Below are 16970 nucleotides of genomic sequence, written 5' to 3'. Positions count from 1 at the left end.
GACAATCCCCTTCTGTTTTCCGTACCGTGTGTACGAGGCCTAAGTGCACTTACCTTTGCTGGTCCTTAAATCCCTTCCTGCTGCATACTTCATTTATTCCAATGAAAAGTCTGTTCTTTGCTTATCCAGGCTGTGCTTTGTTGGCAGGTGTGTCTGCGTCACAAGACCAGCTTAACAATACATACAAATAAGTTGCCAATTAACCACTTACAGACAAGATTATTTGGCTGCTTAATGACCAGGCCGTTTTTTGCTATACAGCGCTGCGTCGCTTTAACTGACAATTGTGTGGTCGTGCAGCGCTGTACCTGAACTAAAATTGACATCCTTTTTTTTCCCACAAATAGAGCTTTATTTTGCTGGTATTTGACCACCTCTGCGGTTTTTTTTTTGCACTATAAAAAAAAAATGCGACAATTTAGAAAAAAAAAACTAAAACTACATTTTTGCTACAATAAATATCCCCAAAATGTTTTTAAGAAAACATTTCTTCCTCAGTTTAGGCCGATATGTATTCTTCTACATATTTTTGTTAAAATAAATCGCAATAAGCGTATATTGATTGGTTTGTGCAAAAGTTATAACATCTACAAAGATTTATGGCTTTTTTTTTTTTTTTTACTGGTAATGGCGGTGATCTGCGATTTAAGCAGTACTGCGTCATTGTGACAGACAGATCTGACACTATTGACACATTTTTGGGACCATTGACATATTTACAGTGATCAGTGCTATAAAAATGCACTGATTACTGTTTAAATGTCACTGGCAATGAATGGGTTAACAGGGGCGATCAAGGGGTTAAATGTGTTTCCTAGGTGTGTTCTAACTGTGAGAGGATAGGATTGACTGCATTAAGGTGAAAAACAGTGAGAGTTTACAACCCCTTTTAATTGTTTTTAAACATTTTTTTAAATAAAATAAATGAATGTTCCACATACCTGCTCTGTGCAAGGATGTTGGCACAGAGCAGTCCCTTCCTCCTGGGGTTTCCCACTGCTGCTGTCCACTCCTTCTGTTCTCCAATTGCCCCCTATGCAAGCCGTGTGCTGAGGGGGCACCCATGTGGGCATGAACCCAAGCCAGGCTGTGTGTGTCCATAGACGCACAGTGCAGTTTGCCCACACCCCTCCCCATGGCATTTGACTGACAGCAGCAGAAGCCAGAGGTTCCCAGTGAAGCCTGTGAATTCAGGAACAGAAGAGCACTGTAGGTGGGCACAGTGCTGGATTGAGAAAGGACTTGGATAAGTGTGTGTGTGTGGGGGGGGGGGGGGGTACACAGAGAATGAGGTAACAGAATTTAGAATCACTGTAAGGATCTGCTACCGAGGATTTGGTACCAGATATTACAGCATACTTTCAGAGGTCTAGTGAAGTCCATGCCTTGACGAATGAGGGTGGTTTTGGTGGCCTAGTTAATAGGTGAGTGGTCATAAAGTTATGGCTGATCAGTGTATACTTCAACTGTGTATTAACCGCTTGCCTTCCCTTTCTAGCATTCCCTGCACACTTTTATAAGACCCCTTTCACACCTCACCGCCCATTGCGTCGGCGGTAAAACGCAGCTATTTTTAGCAGCGTTTTACCGCCGGATTTGCGGTGCATTTCGGCCGCCAGCGGGGCGCTTTTACCCCCGCTAGCGGCCGCGAAAGGGTTAAAACCGCCAGCAATACGCCGCAATAGCGTTGTTTTGCCGGCGGTAATACAGCGCTGCCCCATTGATTTCAGGAGCAGTGGTGGAGGAGCGGTAAACACACCGCTCCTTCACCGCTCCAAAGAAGCTGCTGGCAGGACTTTTTTCTGACGTCCTGCCAGCACACCGCCTCGGGGCTTTCACACTACACATAATGGTGCAGCTTCTTTAGGGCGGATTGCAGGCGCTATTTCTAACGCTATAGCGCCTGCAAAACGCCCTGGTGTGAAAGGGGTGTAACAGTTTTCCATATAGGAATCCCTCTCTTATATACCATATCAGTTGTACAGTTCAGGTTCCCTGTAGTTGTATGTATGTCTTTCTAAAACTTGGTTTTGTTTTTCTAAAATGAAAAAGATTTAATGCCAATTTGCTTTTTACATATTTTGCATGTCACCGTAAATGGCTTCTTATAAATGTTTTCCTGTTTTCAAGTTATCCTTAATTTTCTTTTACTTTCACTGCTATTCTTCTGTTTCTTAATGTCTGTGGATGTTGCATTACCTTTTCAGGTAATGGCTCTCATTAATCATAGCTAGTGAATTGTTTTTATTGTCCAAAGGTCATTTTGCCATAAAGCTTTGCCTCCTAGCTTTTTTTTTTTTTTTTTTTTTTTTTTTTTTTTATTCTCCCGTGTTTGCTTTTAGGAGCGGTGTCACAAGTACTGGACAGCCTGGAGGAGATCCATGCGCTCACAGACTGCAGTGAAAAGGATCTCGACTTTCTGCACAGTGTTTTTCAGGATCAGCACTTGCACACACTACTAGATGTAAGTTTTACGTTTTTTTTTCATTACATGGTCTTTTGACCTTGTTGCCTAATCATACTTGTGTACCAGTTTGATTTGTCTCCATCAATATTGATGTTCTAAAAAATCACAATTGTTGCAATCGATCATGAAGTTTAAAGTATATTGTAATTATGTAACATATTAGCTGTGGAAAGAAAAGCCCAAAGAGTTTCTGAAAATTAATTCCATTTTCATTTGGCACACCGTTATGATTTTGTGTTTGTCTGTGACACTTAGAACCTTGTGCTTTTGTATAACGATTTTTTCAGTTGAGCAGAGCAGTGGAAGTAGTTTTTATTTTTGTTTTTTTGCATCACTGTGAGTTGCTGAATGCCATTTTGATTTACAGTGTTATGAAAAAAAAGAATATGCTGTTTTTCAAAAGCAGTATATACTAACACTCCCTGAATTTCTAAAAAAGTTTGTTGAAATTGGTCTTCATTATGAACCATCAGTTTACGTCGTCTGTCGCCTGCCAGCAGCTGCAAAGTGGAACCCTTGCTCTCTGTGGGCAAGCAGTGATCTTGGTGCAGAACAAAGTGAATCCTTCCTGCCGTTTGGGGAGCTCTGACTAACTTGGGGCATGTTAGACTTCCGCAAAGAAATCACTCCTCCACTCTGTAGGGTGCTGGCAAGGAACAGTCTTTACTACTCAGGCTGCCCATTCTCTGAAAAATTAATGCAAAGGATCCACTACTATGTTCTGAGGAAGCAGTTCTGCCTCCTGATTCCCTATTTTTTTTCTCCAAACAGTAATTTTCAATAGGACAAAAGGCTCGTACACACGATAATAAAATCGGAAGTAAAATTTCGTCCGAACGATCTGCCGATTTTTGAATCGTTAATATGGTGCATTCGACAGCTGATTTACGTCAGACAAAAGCTGGATATGCACACTATAAAATTATTGTCATACGTGAACTCAACGTCCGATTTTTGTTTAATTAGTATGGTTTTCGGACAAAAAAAAATTGTAAAAGCAAGGCTACACATGCTCAGAGACGAAAGAATACAAACAAAACTATTGAACACATGACGTCACTTCTGAAGTTGTATTCTGTTGTATGAGAATTTTTGTATGGTGAGGAACCTCTTCACTTTCGACAGCAGTTGCAGTTAATTAGTCCCATTGGAAATTACCAGGCAGCCCCATTAAATTGGCTAGGTGAGTTTGACAGGAAGTGCTGCCTGCCACTTTGACATGACATGTTACTTTCTTCCTATGGTGCCTGAACCCTGCTCCCTCCAGCTATATTGTAAGCTTGGGGAGGGGGAGTTAAAAATCGTGGCTCATCCACCTGTTTTTAACATCCCCACTCAGCCATCTGTGTGACGGAGGACTTTAGGGCTTTAAAGCTAAGGTATCTTTCTCATTTATTTGAAACTGCAAGTTAATAATTGGGCATGCATACTTGCAAATCTGTGTAACCACTTGCATTGTCCATATTTCATATTGCCCATATATCATCTTGCCTAGTCAGCCTAGAATCATTAGCATTATTTGGAGGGCACAAAAGCATTCAAGTAATTGTAAGTGATCGCCTTGTAAAACATCCCATTCAGATTAAAATAAAAATGAAAGGCAAAACATTTTTGTATAGTTTTCAATATTGTATTTAAAATTATAAATCCCCCTTTTTTTTTTTTTTTTTTTTTTCCTTTTTTTTTTTTTGGTAAGTGATTGCATTCCTTCTGTTCTCAGCTGCATAAGAGCTGAAGGGAGGAGAAGCAGCAACATACTGAGCTTCCCAGTGACAGGCTGTGCAGCAGAGGCATGTCAGGACAAGTATGATCATTGGAGGAGAGTACACTGAGTTCCCAGCATGACATCTGTTAGTATCCCACAGTCTGCAAGTCTGTCACAGACTTATCATACTGTTGCATTTTTCATAATAAATGTGTTGCATCTCTCTGCGTTCGTTTTGTCGTATTTTGCAAAAGCCCACCAGATTTTCCATGGAGCATCTGTTCAGATAATTGAAGGGTTCCACATTAGCTGGCCATGGATGGATTGAAATTCGACCAGTTCAGTGGGGACTAGAAGAATTTTGATTGTATGTGACCATCCTTTCAACAGAAGTCTGTCTGTCAGACAACATGGTAAACTTTTGTCGATCAGTGGCTGTAGTCACTGATCAGTTTATTCTACACTACATAGGTTTCTATGCTTCCTTGGGTTTACTGTAAAGAATCATAAAAAAAAGTGAAGCAGTCTGGTTTTCTGTTGCTTTTTTATAAGGAAAATGCTGTGTAAGCTATTTAAGAAAAGCAAGGCTCAAGAAGTTTCTGGTATCCTGGAGTACAGCCTTCCTACCTGGGCCAGAGACAATGGAGTGGGGGTCTTGGGGGTCTAATGATTTGCATAGTATACATGGGTGAATGGGCTGATAACATTTCAGATCATATTGTAGATTTTAGCCTTGAGGAGTTTGATTTAAGTAAAGCTGACAAGATCGTGTCCACAGTGGGTTGGTACTTCCTTCATGCTCTTTATACTTAAAGTGGTGTTCCACACAAAAATAAAAAAATGATTAAAATTCCTAAAAAAAAAAAAAGTGGATTTTTTTTTAACTCACCTCTAAATGCCTGTTGCTAGGGGGTCCCTCGCAGTCTGCCTCCTTCGGTGCCTGGGCTCCTGACGTAACTTCCCCTCAGTGCAGGAAGGGTTCAGCTCCGCCCCCTCCCTCCTGTCAGTCATCAGGGACACGTGACAGGTCCCAGATGAATGTGCGGCCAATCGCGGCGCCACTCGTGCATGCACAGTGGGTGCCCGGCTGTGAAGCCACAGCCAGGTGCCCACAGTTAGAATGCCGGCGGCGCCCAGAGGGGTGGGGAACGAGCAGGGCTTACATTACCTGGGACAGGTAAGTGTCCGATTATTAAAAGTCAGCAGCTGCAGTATTTGTAGCTGCTGACTTTGATTTTTTTTTTCTTTTTCAGGGGAAACTCCTCTTTAATCACAAAGGAGGTAGAAGTCAGAGGCAGAAATTTAGGTATTAACCACTTCAGCCCCGGAAGATTTTTCCTCTCTTCCTGAGCAGAGCACCTTTTGCCATTCGGCTTTAAATGCCAATTGCGGTTATGTGACGTGGCTCCCAAACAAAATTGACGTCCTTTTTTCCCCACAAATAGCGCTTTCTTTTGGTGGTATTTGATCACCGCTGCGGTTTTTCTTTTTTGTGCTATAAACAAAAAGACAGTTTTGAAAAAAAAAAAACGCATTATTTTTTACATTTTGCTGTAATAAATAGCCCCCAAAAATATATTTTAAAAAAATATTTTTTTCCCTCAGTTTAGTTCTATATGTATTCTACATATTTTTGGTAAAAACAAATCGCAATAAGCATTTGGTTTGCGCAAAAGTTTATTTTTTTTATCGTGACTGCGACATTATGCGGACACATCAAACATTTTTCACACATTTTTTGGGACCATTGTCATTTATACAGCAATCAGTGCTATACAAATGCACTGATTCCTGTGTAAATGACGCTGGCAGGGAAGGGGTTAACCACTAGGGGGTAGTGTAGGGGTTATGTGGGGGGGGCGTGGCTACGTGTGACAAGTCACTGATCTCTGCTCCGATTACAGGGAGCAGAGATTAGTAACAATGTCACTAGGCAGAACGGGGAGATGCTTGTTTACATTAGCATCTCCTCTTTCTTCCTCTCCGTGAGACGATCATGGGTATCCCGCCTCTTAAAAGGCAACATGCAGGTACGTTAATTTGCCTGTATGAGCCCTTCTTCCGACGTATAGTCGCTAGGCAGTCGGCTATAATTGTAATAGTTTGTACGTTCAACATTTTTGTTTATTAAAAGCACATTAATACACTAGAGGTGTCTATGCTTCCTTACTTGCAAAGTGACCTTAAAAGATGCAAAACAAGTTCTACTGTCAGAATACAATGTCCCGACGGGGATTCCTCCATCCAACTAATTTCTGTAAATGGAGGAATCTGTTGTATTTTTTTTTTCTCTGTTTAAAGAGGAGGTAAACCCTGATGAGTTTACTTTCTCTTTCATTCCCTGCAAAGGCAAAGCATAATGGACTACTATGCATCGCATAGTAGTCCATTATGTGTCACTTACCTGACACAGGAGCCAGCGAAGTCGCCGCTGTCCCCTGTAGTCCGCCGCATCCATCTTCTTGGTGGGGTCTCGCAGCTCCGCCGCTGTCATTCAGCGAAGCCGCCATGACGTCAGTCCCGCGCATGCACACGGGAGCCGACACGCGCGGCAGCTCCGTCGTTGAGAATGCCGCGCTCAGTGCGCCTGCGCGCCGCTGTCTACGGCGCATGCGCCGTAGAGAGCGGTGCCTGTTTTCGGGAAAATATCTCCTAAACCATATAGGTTTAGGAGATATTTCTTGGACCTACAGGTAAGCCTTAACCTAGGCTTACCTGTAGGTCAAAGTGGTTTGTAAGGGTTTAAAACCACTTTAACCCTAGCTGATTGAATAGACAACCCATCTCTGGTCAACTTAACTTCCTAATTTTGTGGTAGATCAGTGAGTTCATTTTCTCACAAACTAGTTCACAACACTTGTGACAAATGTGCGAAAATGTACAGACTGCAGAAGTGGTGTGGTTTGAGGGTGGGGTCCTCTTGCAACCATGTAACACAATATACCCTAAAAACATGGTACAAAAGATTAAGTTAGCTGGTAGTGAGCGCGGAAGCAGCCAGAGGTGGGGGGAGCATTAGAGGTAATATAGTTTTACTGTTCAAATATACAAAACTAGGTTTTGGTTCAATTCAACTTTAGACTATAGCCAATACAGTATGCACTTTTTTTTTTTATAAACTGAGAAAAGTTTTTCATTGTTAAAGCGGACCTTCAGTCATTTTTTCAACTTTCCATCTGTTAAATCTTCTGCCCTTGTTATTTTAACTTTGGATAGTAAAACTGTTTGGCTGTTTTTTACCTGTATGATGGCGCATAACAGTGTGCCATTTCGCCTTGGTTCACCATGGAGCACGTGCATTCACAAGAGTGCCGCCTAGCTCAGCAATTGTTTGGTGGCCATGGCGCACTTGCATTCACAAGAGTGCTGCTGGACTTAGCAGTTTGTTTGGTGGTCATGCTGCATGTGGCTTTGCTGCACATGCGCAGTAGCCTTTATCTGGGCATGTGAAGAGTTGTGTCTTATGCGAATACAGTCTTACCCATTTGCCAGGACTGCTCATGCACAGAACGTGGCAGCGCACAACCAGCTTATTAAAGCTGTATATGCCAAGCATGCAGTGCATCCAGAAGGCAGCTGTGGGACACATAACAGACGCTGAACAGGCACTTGTAGCGGTTCATTTCTCCTTACCTGGGTCACGTGAGTCCACCAAGTGTTGCTTGGCAGGCTAAAGGTGCTTAGCAGGATTGCTGCATAGGGGCTTGGTGAGCCCTATTAAAGGGTCTCCCTTCTGAGGTGTTTTAATACTACACCCAAGTACTCTTTTTGTCGCTAATAAATGTCTTTAAAAAAAAAAGAGGAATGGGACTAACACTACAGGGAAGGGCACACCGATGTTGTCAATAGTTCCTGATAAAGCTAGTCATATCCCTATTGTTGTATCCCCTGAAGGAACAGTCTTCCGGGCAATCTGCGCAGTTTCACCTATCTGGTATTGTGCCTACAGTCAACGCTGCTGCTTCACCCTTTATCACCAAGGATGAACTGTCCGGGTTAGTGCACAGGATTGCCTCCATCCTGCATGATGGCAAGAAGCTTGACAGACCCCAACCCCCCCCCCGAGCTTACTAGTTTGGAGCAGGAATGGGGAAGAACTAAAAGCTCAGGATTCTGTGGAGGGCCTGGTGGATGAGTCTGCTTCCGAGCAATCTGAGAGGCCGACATCAACTGGATATCTTCTTGTCCAGTTGCAGAGTCTTTTCATACTGACTCTGACCGAAATGGTTTTGTTCTGCCTTTAAGTTGCCTCTTGCTGAGGTGACTGAGCCCCCCTGATCCGGTTGGGATCCATGAGGCCTCTTCAGGCCGCACAGGCTTTCCCCCTACACCCCCTCCTGGAACAGGCAGTGTATGCTGATTGGGAACATCCTGACAGGCTTTTGTTTCTCTTAAGAGGTTTTCCCTTTTTATAGTCCATGGATAAAAAGTTGGTTAAAAAAGGGGAGCATGCCAGCCGTAGCTGCAGCAGTCTCTTCCTTAAACAAGAACTTAACTTGTCCGTAGATAACGGACAGGGCTTGAAAGACCCTGTTGACAAGAAATTGTAGTAATTCTTAAAGGCTTCCTTTTCTTTGGCCAGTTCAGCTATTCAGCCAGCTGTTGCAGCAGTTGGTATTTGCCAGTCCATAAAGGATCAGGTCAAACGACCTGATAGGTTTAACCAGGAGGATGATCTGCCTGAAAATAAGACATATTCCTTGAGTGATGTGTTTTGCGTTTGACGCCTTAATGATTCAGTACATCGGGTTTCCCGTTTGTCTGTACACATGCGCATACCTTTGTTGCCTAAGAACTGGTCAGCCAAGCTTCCTTGTGAAAAGTTATTGGCAAGTTTTCCCTTTCAACGTTTATTTGGTGATCATTTGGACAAATATATCCAAAAGCTTTGCGGAGGGAAGAGTTCTCTACTTCCTGTGAAGACAGGCGTTCTCGTTTAAAACTTCAGGGACTGCCTCCTCAAATGTCTCAGCGCCAAGGCAGTGCCGTTGCCAACAGGGCACTAGGGCCAGGGGTAAGCCACAAGGCCAGGGCCATAAAAAATCCTGGGTCCAAAATTCTTCTAAGCCCAGCACCAAGCCCTCCTTTTGAGGGGATGCCCCCACTCCATCTGGTGGGGGAGAAGGCTGCTGCAGTTTGCGAACATTTGGAGATGAATAATTCAGGACGATTGGGTCACCTCAATTGTATCCCGCGGTTACAAGCTGGAGTTGTGGGGGGTTCGCCCTCAGAGGTTTTTAAGATCCAGTGTTACCTCGGATCCTCCAAAAAGAGACTTATTGCTTCAGGCAGTACATCGTTTAGTGCATCAAGGAGAGATAAGAGCGAACCTGTTTTTCGGTTTAAAAACCAAACTGGGTCAAAAGGCCCATTTTTGAACCTAAGATCCCTGAACCAGTATCTACTAATCCAGTCCTTTCGGATGGAGTCTGCCCGCTCAGTTATAGCCTCGCTCCAGGTAGAAGACTTTTTAGCCTCCATCGATATGGGGCGGCACAGTGATGTAGTGGTTAGCACTCACCTAGCAGTAAGAAGGGTCGCTTGTTTAAATCCCAACCACGACACTACATGCCTGGATTTTGCATGTTCTCCCTGTACCTGCATGGGTTTCCTCCTACAATCCAAAGACATGCAGGTAGATTAATTGGATTCTGTCCAAAATTGGCCCTAAAATATGATTGGGGACCTTAGATTGTGGGCTCCTTGAGGGTAGGGACCGATGTGAGTGTGCAATGTACAGGGATAGGGACAACTGTAGACACTCAGGTTGAACTGGATGGACTGGTGTCTTTATTCAACCTTACTAACTATGATATAAAGGACGTGTATTTACATGTACATATCTTTCAGCCTCATCAGACATTCCAGTGATTTTCATTAGAGGAACATCATTTTCTGTTTGTGGCTCTACCCTTTGGGCTTGCTACAGCTCCCTGGGTATTCATAAAGATCCTAGCACCAGTGCTGGATCTTTTAAGGGCCCAAGGGTTCCCGGTGCTTTCTGGACAACCTCCTGCTCAGAGATCATTCATTACAGGCTCTAGAACAGAGCATTACATGCACAGTGTGGTGGTATTTGAAAAGCTTAGGCGGGATTAGAAATGCCAAAAAGTCAGCCTTCAAACCAACTCAAGGTCTAAAATATTTTTCTTATCCTAGATACGGTCCAAGCAAGAGTATTCTTGCCACCCGCAAGGATCTATGCCCTGAAGAATCAGGTGGGTCAGTAAGGGGCACCAGACAACCCTCCATTCAGCTCTGTATGAATCTTCTAGGGAGGATGGCATCCTCAGAGGCAGTGCCCTGTGCCCAGTTCCATTCCAGGCTTCTACAACAAGACATCTTGTTGGCTTGGAACAGGAGAGGACAAGCCCTGGGTTATCCAACGTTCTTATCTCCTCGGGCACGCTTAAGCCTAAACTGGTGGTTGCAGGATCAGAAAATGTGACGGGGAAGATCCTTCCTCTCAGTAACTTGGAGAGTACTGACTAGAGAGACCAGTCTCAGGCTGGGGAGCAACCCTAGAGGGGCTTACAGCTCAGGGGAAATGGTCAAGGACAGAACAGACACTGCCCATTAACATCCTGAAATTACAGGCAGTAAGACTTGCCCTACGGTCCTGGATGGTGGAGCTTCAGGAATACCCTATCAGGGTTCATTGCAGCATATATAAACCACCAAGGGGGTACCAAAAGTCATTCCGCTCTGAAGGAGGTAAATCACATACTAGCCTGGGCAGAGGGACATGTGCCGATTCTATCGGCAGTCCATATGCTGAGAGTAGAGAACTGGAAGGCAGATTATCTCAGCCGCCAGCAGATCTGCCCAGGGAAAGGGTCCCTACACCCAGGGGTTTACCAACGTTGGGGATGGCCAGAGGTCAACCTACTGGCATCCAGGTTCAATGACAAGCTACGGCAGTTTGTGCCCTGAGCAAGAGATCCTCTGGCAATCGGAGCAGATGGCCTGGTAGTTTCATGGAGCCAGTACTCCCTGGTTTATGCTTTCCCTCCGATCGCTCTCCTTCCACATTTGTTGCGCAGGATTCGGAGAGAGAGAATTCCAGTCATTCTGGTGGCACCAGGCTTGCCCAGAAGGCCCTGGTTGCCAGAGATTGTGAGACTAACAATAGACAGGCCATGGACAATTCCAAGGCTCCCCAATCTACTGTCTCAAGGTCCTATATTCCACCCCAATTTACAGTCTCTAAATTTTGATGGCATGGCTATTGAAGCCTTGGTGTTAAAGGACCGTGGCATCTCGGGACCAGTGGTGTTTACCCCAGTGAATGTTAGAAAAGCTGTCACTAGGAAGATCTATAAGGTCTGGAAGACTAAAATTGCTTGGTGTGAAGCCAGAAAATGGCATCCTCGGAAATACTTGATTGGGAGAATTCTCTTTTCTACAGTCAGCTGTGGAAATCAAATTGGCTTCCAGTACAATCAGGGCTGAAACTTTACCTCTATCCATATTCTTCCAAAGGACTTTAGCCTCCCATTCATTGGTCCGAACCTTTATGCAGGGGGAAACTAGGTCAACTATGTGTCCTTGGGATTTGAACTTTGTGCTTTCTGTGTTACAGAAACAACCATTTTAATCTATCAAGAAAGTTCCATTAGACTTGCTGTCACGCAAGCTAGCCTTCCTGATGGCTATCATCTCAGCTAGAAGAGTGTCGGAATGGCAGCCAGGAAGGGGGGGGGGGGTGAGCCTTAAGAGGTCCAATGAGAGCTGCAGAGCTAGAGGTGTGTGTTTGTGTAAATCCAGGAAGTGAACAGGCAGCAGCTTCAGCTGCCCACAGTTAAAATGGTTGCAGCCAGACTCCGTGGAGTGAGATTTCTGCAGCATGTTTGGCAAGTATAGAATCACAGTATATATAAAATATGCAGAGTGGTTGGAGGGAAGCTTCAGAATGGCAAAGATGTTTATTACATATGTGAGTAGACTGCAGTTCCTCTTTAAGTTTAATTACAGTGGAGAAAATAATTATTTGAGCCCCTGCAGATTTTGTACGTTTGCCCACGTACAAAGAAATTAAGGGTCTATTATTTTTATTAAATGTTTTTTTTTTTAAACGATAGAGACAGAATATCAACTAAAAATCCAGAAAAAACAGGATACAAATGTTATAAATTATGAGTTGCACTTCAGTGAGTAAAATAAGTATTTGATCCCCAAGCATAACAGTACTTGGTGGAGAAACACTTGTTTCTTGTAGTTGGTTACCAAGTTTGCACAATTCCCATGAGTGATTTTGGTCCACTCTTCTTTATAGATCTTCTCTAAATCCCTAAGGTTTCTTGGCTGTCGCTTGGCAACTCAGAAGTTTCAGCTCCCTCCTTACATTTTCTATAGGATTAAGGTCTGGAGACTGGATAGGACACTCCATGAGCTTAATGTGCTTCTTCTTGAGCCACTCTTTTGTTGCCTTGGCGTGAGGTTTTGGGTCAATTTTGAGCTCAATTTTGGTTCTATCGCACCACAGCACTTTCTCCCAGTCCTTCTCTGAATCATTTTGATGTTCATTGGCCAACTTCAGAAGGGCCAATACATGTGCCTTTTTGAGGAGGGGGACCTTGCATGCGCTGCAGGATTTCAATCCATGGCGGCGTATTGTATTTCTTCCATTTGTGACAAATTGCTCCAACAGTTGTCTTCTTCTCACCAAAGTATACAAAAGGGGCTCCTGCGCTCTATGACAAAAAAAAATGGAAGATAGCAAAAGGAATGTTCTAGCAGGAGCAGCAAACACTCTATGAGTGAACTCTCAATCTTAAAGACAAAAAGCAGGGGAGGAGGGGTGTGTTGCGCTTCCTAAGTACCAACAAAACGCTTACAATAAATATAAATCACATAGTATAAAAAACTTATAAATAATTCATAAAGTGTTCAGTGAGCAGTGCTTAAAACATAAAGGGTGTTTTAGATTAAACAACTAATGTATAGTGTTCATATGTATTATTCCTGTGTCTTAAAATAAGCAGAAACAGTGCTTAAGACCATAAAGTGCATGAATTAAAGTAAAATAGACATCTGTGATATCAATGCAGCAAAGTAATAGAAAGGGTATATGTGATAATTTAAGTGATCAAAAAACATATAAACACATAAAATCGGTGATCTAAAATGTGTAGAGAAAACACAAGGAATGTCTCAATTACATTCCTTAAAAAAAATTAAAAATAGCAGCAAAAAACGTGAATTTCAATAAAGTGTCCCATACACAGTTCAATCATGCAATTTTTCTATGTGATTTCACAACCGCAAAAAAAGTGCAATGTGCCGGGGCAACTCTCCTCCAACGGTGTTCCGTGCCAGTGCTGGTTATATTAAACAATTACCTTGCAGCTGCAAGGTATGCAGCAAAACAGCAAATATTGCAGGGAAGACTCAGGGGGGTCAGCGGGGCTGTGGATTGGAGCTTCTAACGATGCCGTTCACCCTTGTAGTTGTGGCCAGTGTAGCAATGCTCAAAACAACAAGTAAAGGAGAGCCTCCATGGTGTAGTATTTCAGTCAAATATTTTATTAAAAATAGCTAAAATTACTCACATAGAGGAACGAGTAAACGAACACACAGCTTAACAGATCTGAACGATTTCCTTAGATACAGACGTCACTTCCGTTCTCCTACGCGTTACGTCTCGTATGGACTTCAACTGGGATAATTGTGAAAGGGACGAAAGTGCTTTTGAGTGTACTGGGCGGACGTACGTCCGCCCACAATTAGCATAACTAAACGTACGATCAAGGAAGATGGGGAACGCACGTCCGCCCACTATTTACATAACTGGACGTACGATCAAGAAAGACGGGGAAACAGTCGGAACGCCCACTATTGGCATGGTTAGGGCGTGTGTTAGAGGAGCGAGCCAATTACGTGGGTGTATCCGACTTTATGTTTAACACTACAGTCCGTTCGAAATGTTTCATTAGAGCGGATCCATGTAGTGTAGATAAGGAGAAAAACGAACGGCCAGACATAGATTACTTAGAGAAAAACGGTCTAATTATATGGAGCCCCTAATTAAAACGTGCTTTGGGAGGAACGATATATGTGCAAACACGATGTCCCTCCACATCCAATATTGGAAAACGGAACACGTGCTCTATATTCACATATATAAATAACAGCCATTTTCTCAAAGCCCTCGGATAGCAATGAGGAACGGCCATTGTTTTGGTGGCATCTTAATACTAGCACGGGGTGCGGCCTTTAATTTGATTATATAGGAATGTTTCTTACTTTATAGAATGCCAGAAAACATCACACCTGGCAGTAGTAAGTTTCTTACTTTTTAAGATGCCGGAGGACATCACAGATGGCAGTAACAAGTCGTTAGTATCCGACAATCATTTCTAGACACCCAAATATGTGCATATGTACACTTAGATGGGGCAATTATGTATATATATATATATATATATATATATATATATATATATATATATGCATATGTACATATGTAAAAATATGCATACATATAAATAAACACAATTAAGCGATAAAGACCAGAAAAAATAGCAAACCAATAAAATTAGTTAAAAAAACAGACTTTTAAAAGAGGCACAGTCCTATATTAAAAAATATATATATATATATATATAAAAAAAAATATATATATCTATAGATAAAAGGATCGCGGAAATGACGTGTGTATTGACAACATAATCAGCTAGAAGTATCTATACACTAAGTCAATATCTATAGAAATTAAATTTAATATAAAACGAAGTTACGCGAATTAAAATTAAAAAATAGATAAAGGTCGAGATTTAAAAAATTTATTAAAATTCAGTGAACAGAACGGGAGGTGGAATAAAAGGCACTAAAAATTACTGATAAAACAGTTCAAGTCGAACTCAATATTCAATCCTCTAGGGGCAAAAGTATCAAGGGTGAATATCCACTTTGACTCTATTTGGCTCAAAGTCCTTACTTTATGTCCACCCCTCCAATGTTTGACATAAGGGGTGATGCCCCAGAATTTTAAATCTTTGGGGTCTTTTTTGTGGTGAATAGCAAAGTGCTTGGAGACACTATGCTTATCATAACCCTTTTGAATGTTCTGTATATGCTCCTTGAGCCTAATCCTTAAAGGTCTCTTTGTGCGGCCAACATATTGTAGGCCGCAGCTACATTCAAGAGCGTATACAGCACCTTCTGTATTACAGCATATAAAGTCTCTAATTTTGTATGCGTTACCAGTACTTGTGGACGAAAATTCGAAGACTTTTGTAGGTTTACTTGCCCTTGTGCATGCATAGCACCTCTTACATGGGTAAAACCCCTTACCCGTGAAAAACGTGTAGTTATTCCCGGGGGGTTCTGGTATATTTTTTACCAACATATCCCTTAGGGTTGGGGCACATCTATATGTGAAATGTGGTCTTGAAGGTAAAACTTCATGTAAGTCCTTATCATTCAATAGAATGTGCCAATGTCTTTTTATTATTTTTTCTATACTTTTATATTGGCTGTTATAGTCAAGAATTATTCTTCCTTCTTTCGATTTCTTGTTTTTACTTTTATCTAGTTCAATACTCTTTTCTTTCTCTTTGAGGAGGTTCCGGCGATCCATATTCTTAACTTCTGTTATTTTTTCCAGGATTACGTTCTTGTCATAGCCTTTATCGCAGAATCTCTGACCCATAGAGCTAGCCTGCTCCAAGAATACATCTTCTTTACTGCAATTTCTCCTCAGTCTCATAAACTGGCCTTTGGGAATGTTAAAAAGCCAGTTATGATGGTGACAACTTGTGACCGGGAGATAACTGTTTTTGTCGACGCTTTTGAAATGCGTTTTAGTCTGCAGTTTGCCATCTTCTTGTATAATTGTCAGGTCCAGGAACGTTATTTCTTTTTCGTCTGTGTTCCACGTCAACGTTATATTTAAATCGTTGAGGTTCAGCCTCTGTTGAAATTCGTTCAGACTAGCGCTACTTCCTTTCCACAACACTATTATGTCGTCGATGTATCGTCAGTACATTATCAGTTCACACGGTGTGTCAGAGAAAACTGCGTTTTCCTCCCATTTCGCCATAAACAATCCGGCGACACTCGGGGCAAACTTTGCGCCCATTGCGACGCCTGTCGCTTGGTGGTAAAACTTTCGATCGAACCAGAAATAGTTATTCTTTAAACAAAAGTCAAGGCATTTGACTATAAACTTTCTTTGAAAGCAGGCAAGTTGGGAATGTCTTCTTAGGCCCCATTTCACACCTTCACAAGCCTCGTGGTGGGGGATTATGGTATAAAGCGAGGTCACATCTGCAGTCGCTAAAATAAACGGGCCGTCATTCGAAAATTCTTCCAAGATTTGTAAAACATGTTTTGTATCTTGAAGATATGCTTTCGTCCTTTTGACTACTGGTTGCAGAAAGTTGTCTATATACGATCCTATTCTTGAGGTAAGCGAGTCTATGCCATTTACTATTGGTCGAGGAGGGGGGTTAATTTTATCCTTATGAATTTTCGGCAAGTAATATATAATTGGTGTCCTTACTGATTCTGGTATAAGATACTGAGCCTCTTTTTTTGTTCAGAATCGACTTTTTTAAACCCAAATGCACCACCAATTCGAGCTCTTTTCTTCCTCTGAAAACAGGATTCTTTGGTAACGGTGTATAGGTTTTAGGGTCATTTAGTAATTTTGCCATATTTTCATTATATTGGGTTTTTAGTAGTATTACAATTCCTCCTCCTTTGTCAGCCGGGCAGGTCACTATATCTTTCCGCTCACTTAGCCGCTTCATTCCGCATTTCATGTAATTTGGTTCTTTCTGTTTCTTAATCTCT

General features: G+C 42.3%; 1 protein-coding gene across 15 annotated transcripts in view; it reads left to right on the top strand.

Moving 5' to 3' along the window:
* Positions 1 to 16970, top strand: part of CASK (calcium/calmodulin dependent serine protein kinase) — a 486621-nt gene that overhangs the window by 324955 nt on the left and 144696 nt on the right. For all 15 annotated transcript variants that reach the window (XM_077480904.1, XM_077480896.1, XM_077480902.1 and 12 more), the window contains one exon: positions 2343 to 2464. In XM_077480904.1, the coding sequence (XP_077337030.1) occupies positions 2343 to 2464 (122 nt within the window). The remainder of the gene's footprint in view (positions 1 to 2342; positions 2465 to 16970) is intronic.

The sequence above is a fragment of the Lithobates pipiens genome, unplaced genomic scaffold (assembly GCF_037356315.1).
Source record: "Lithobates pipiens isolate NorthernLeopardFrog02 unplaced genomic scaffold, aLitPip1_a1.2 Scaffold_16, whole genome shotgun sequence".
NCBI classification, from domain to species: Eukaryota; Metazoa; Chordata; class Amphibia; order Anura; family Ranidae; genus Lithobates; species Lithobates pipiens.
Note: the sequence above shows the minus strand (reverse complement) of the source record. Positions and strands in the feature narration are given on the sequence as shown.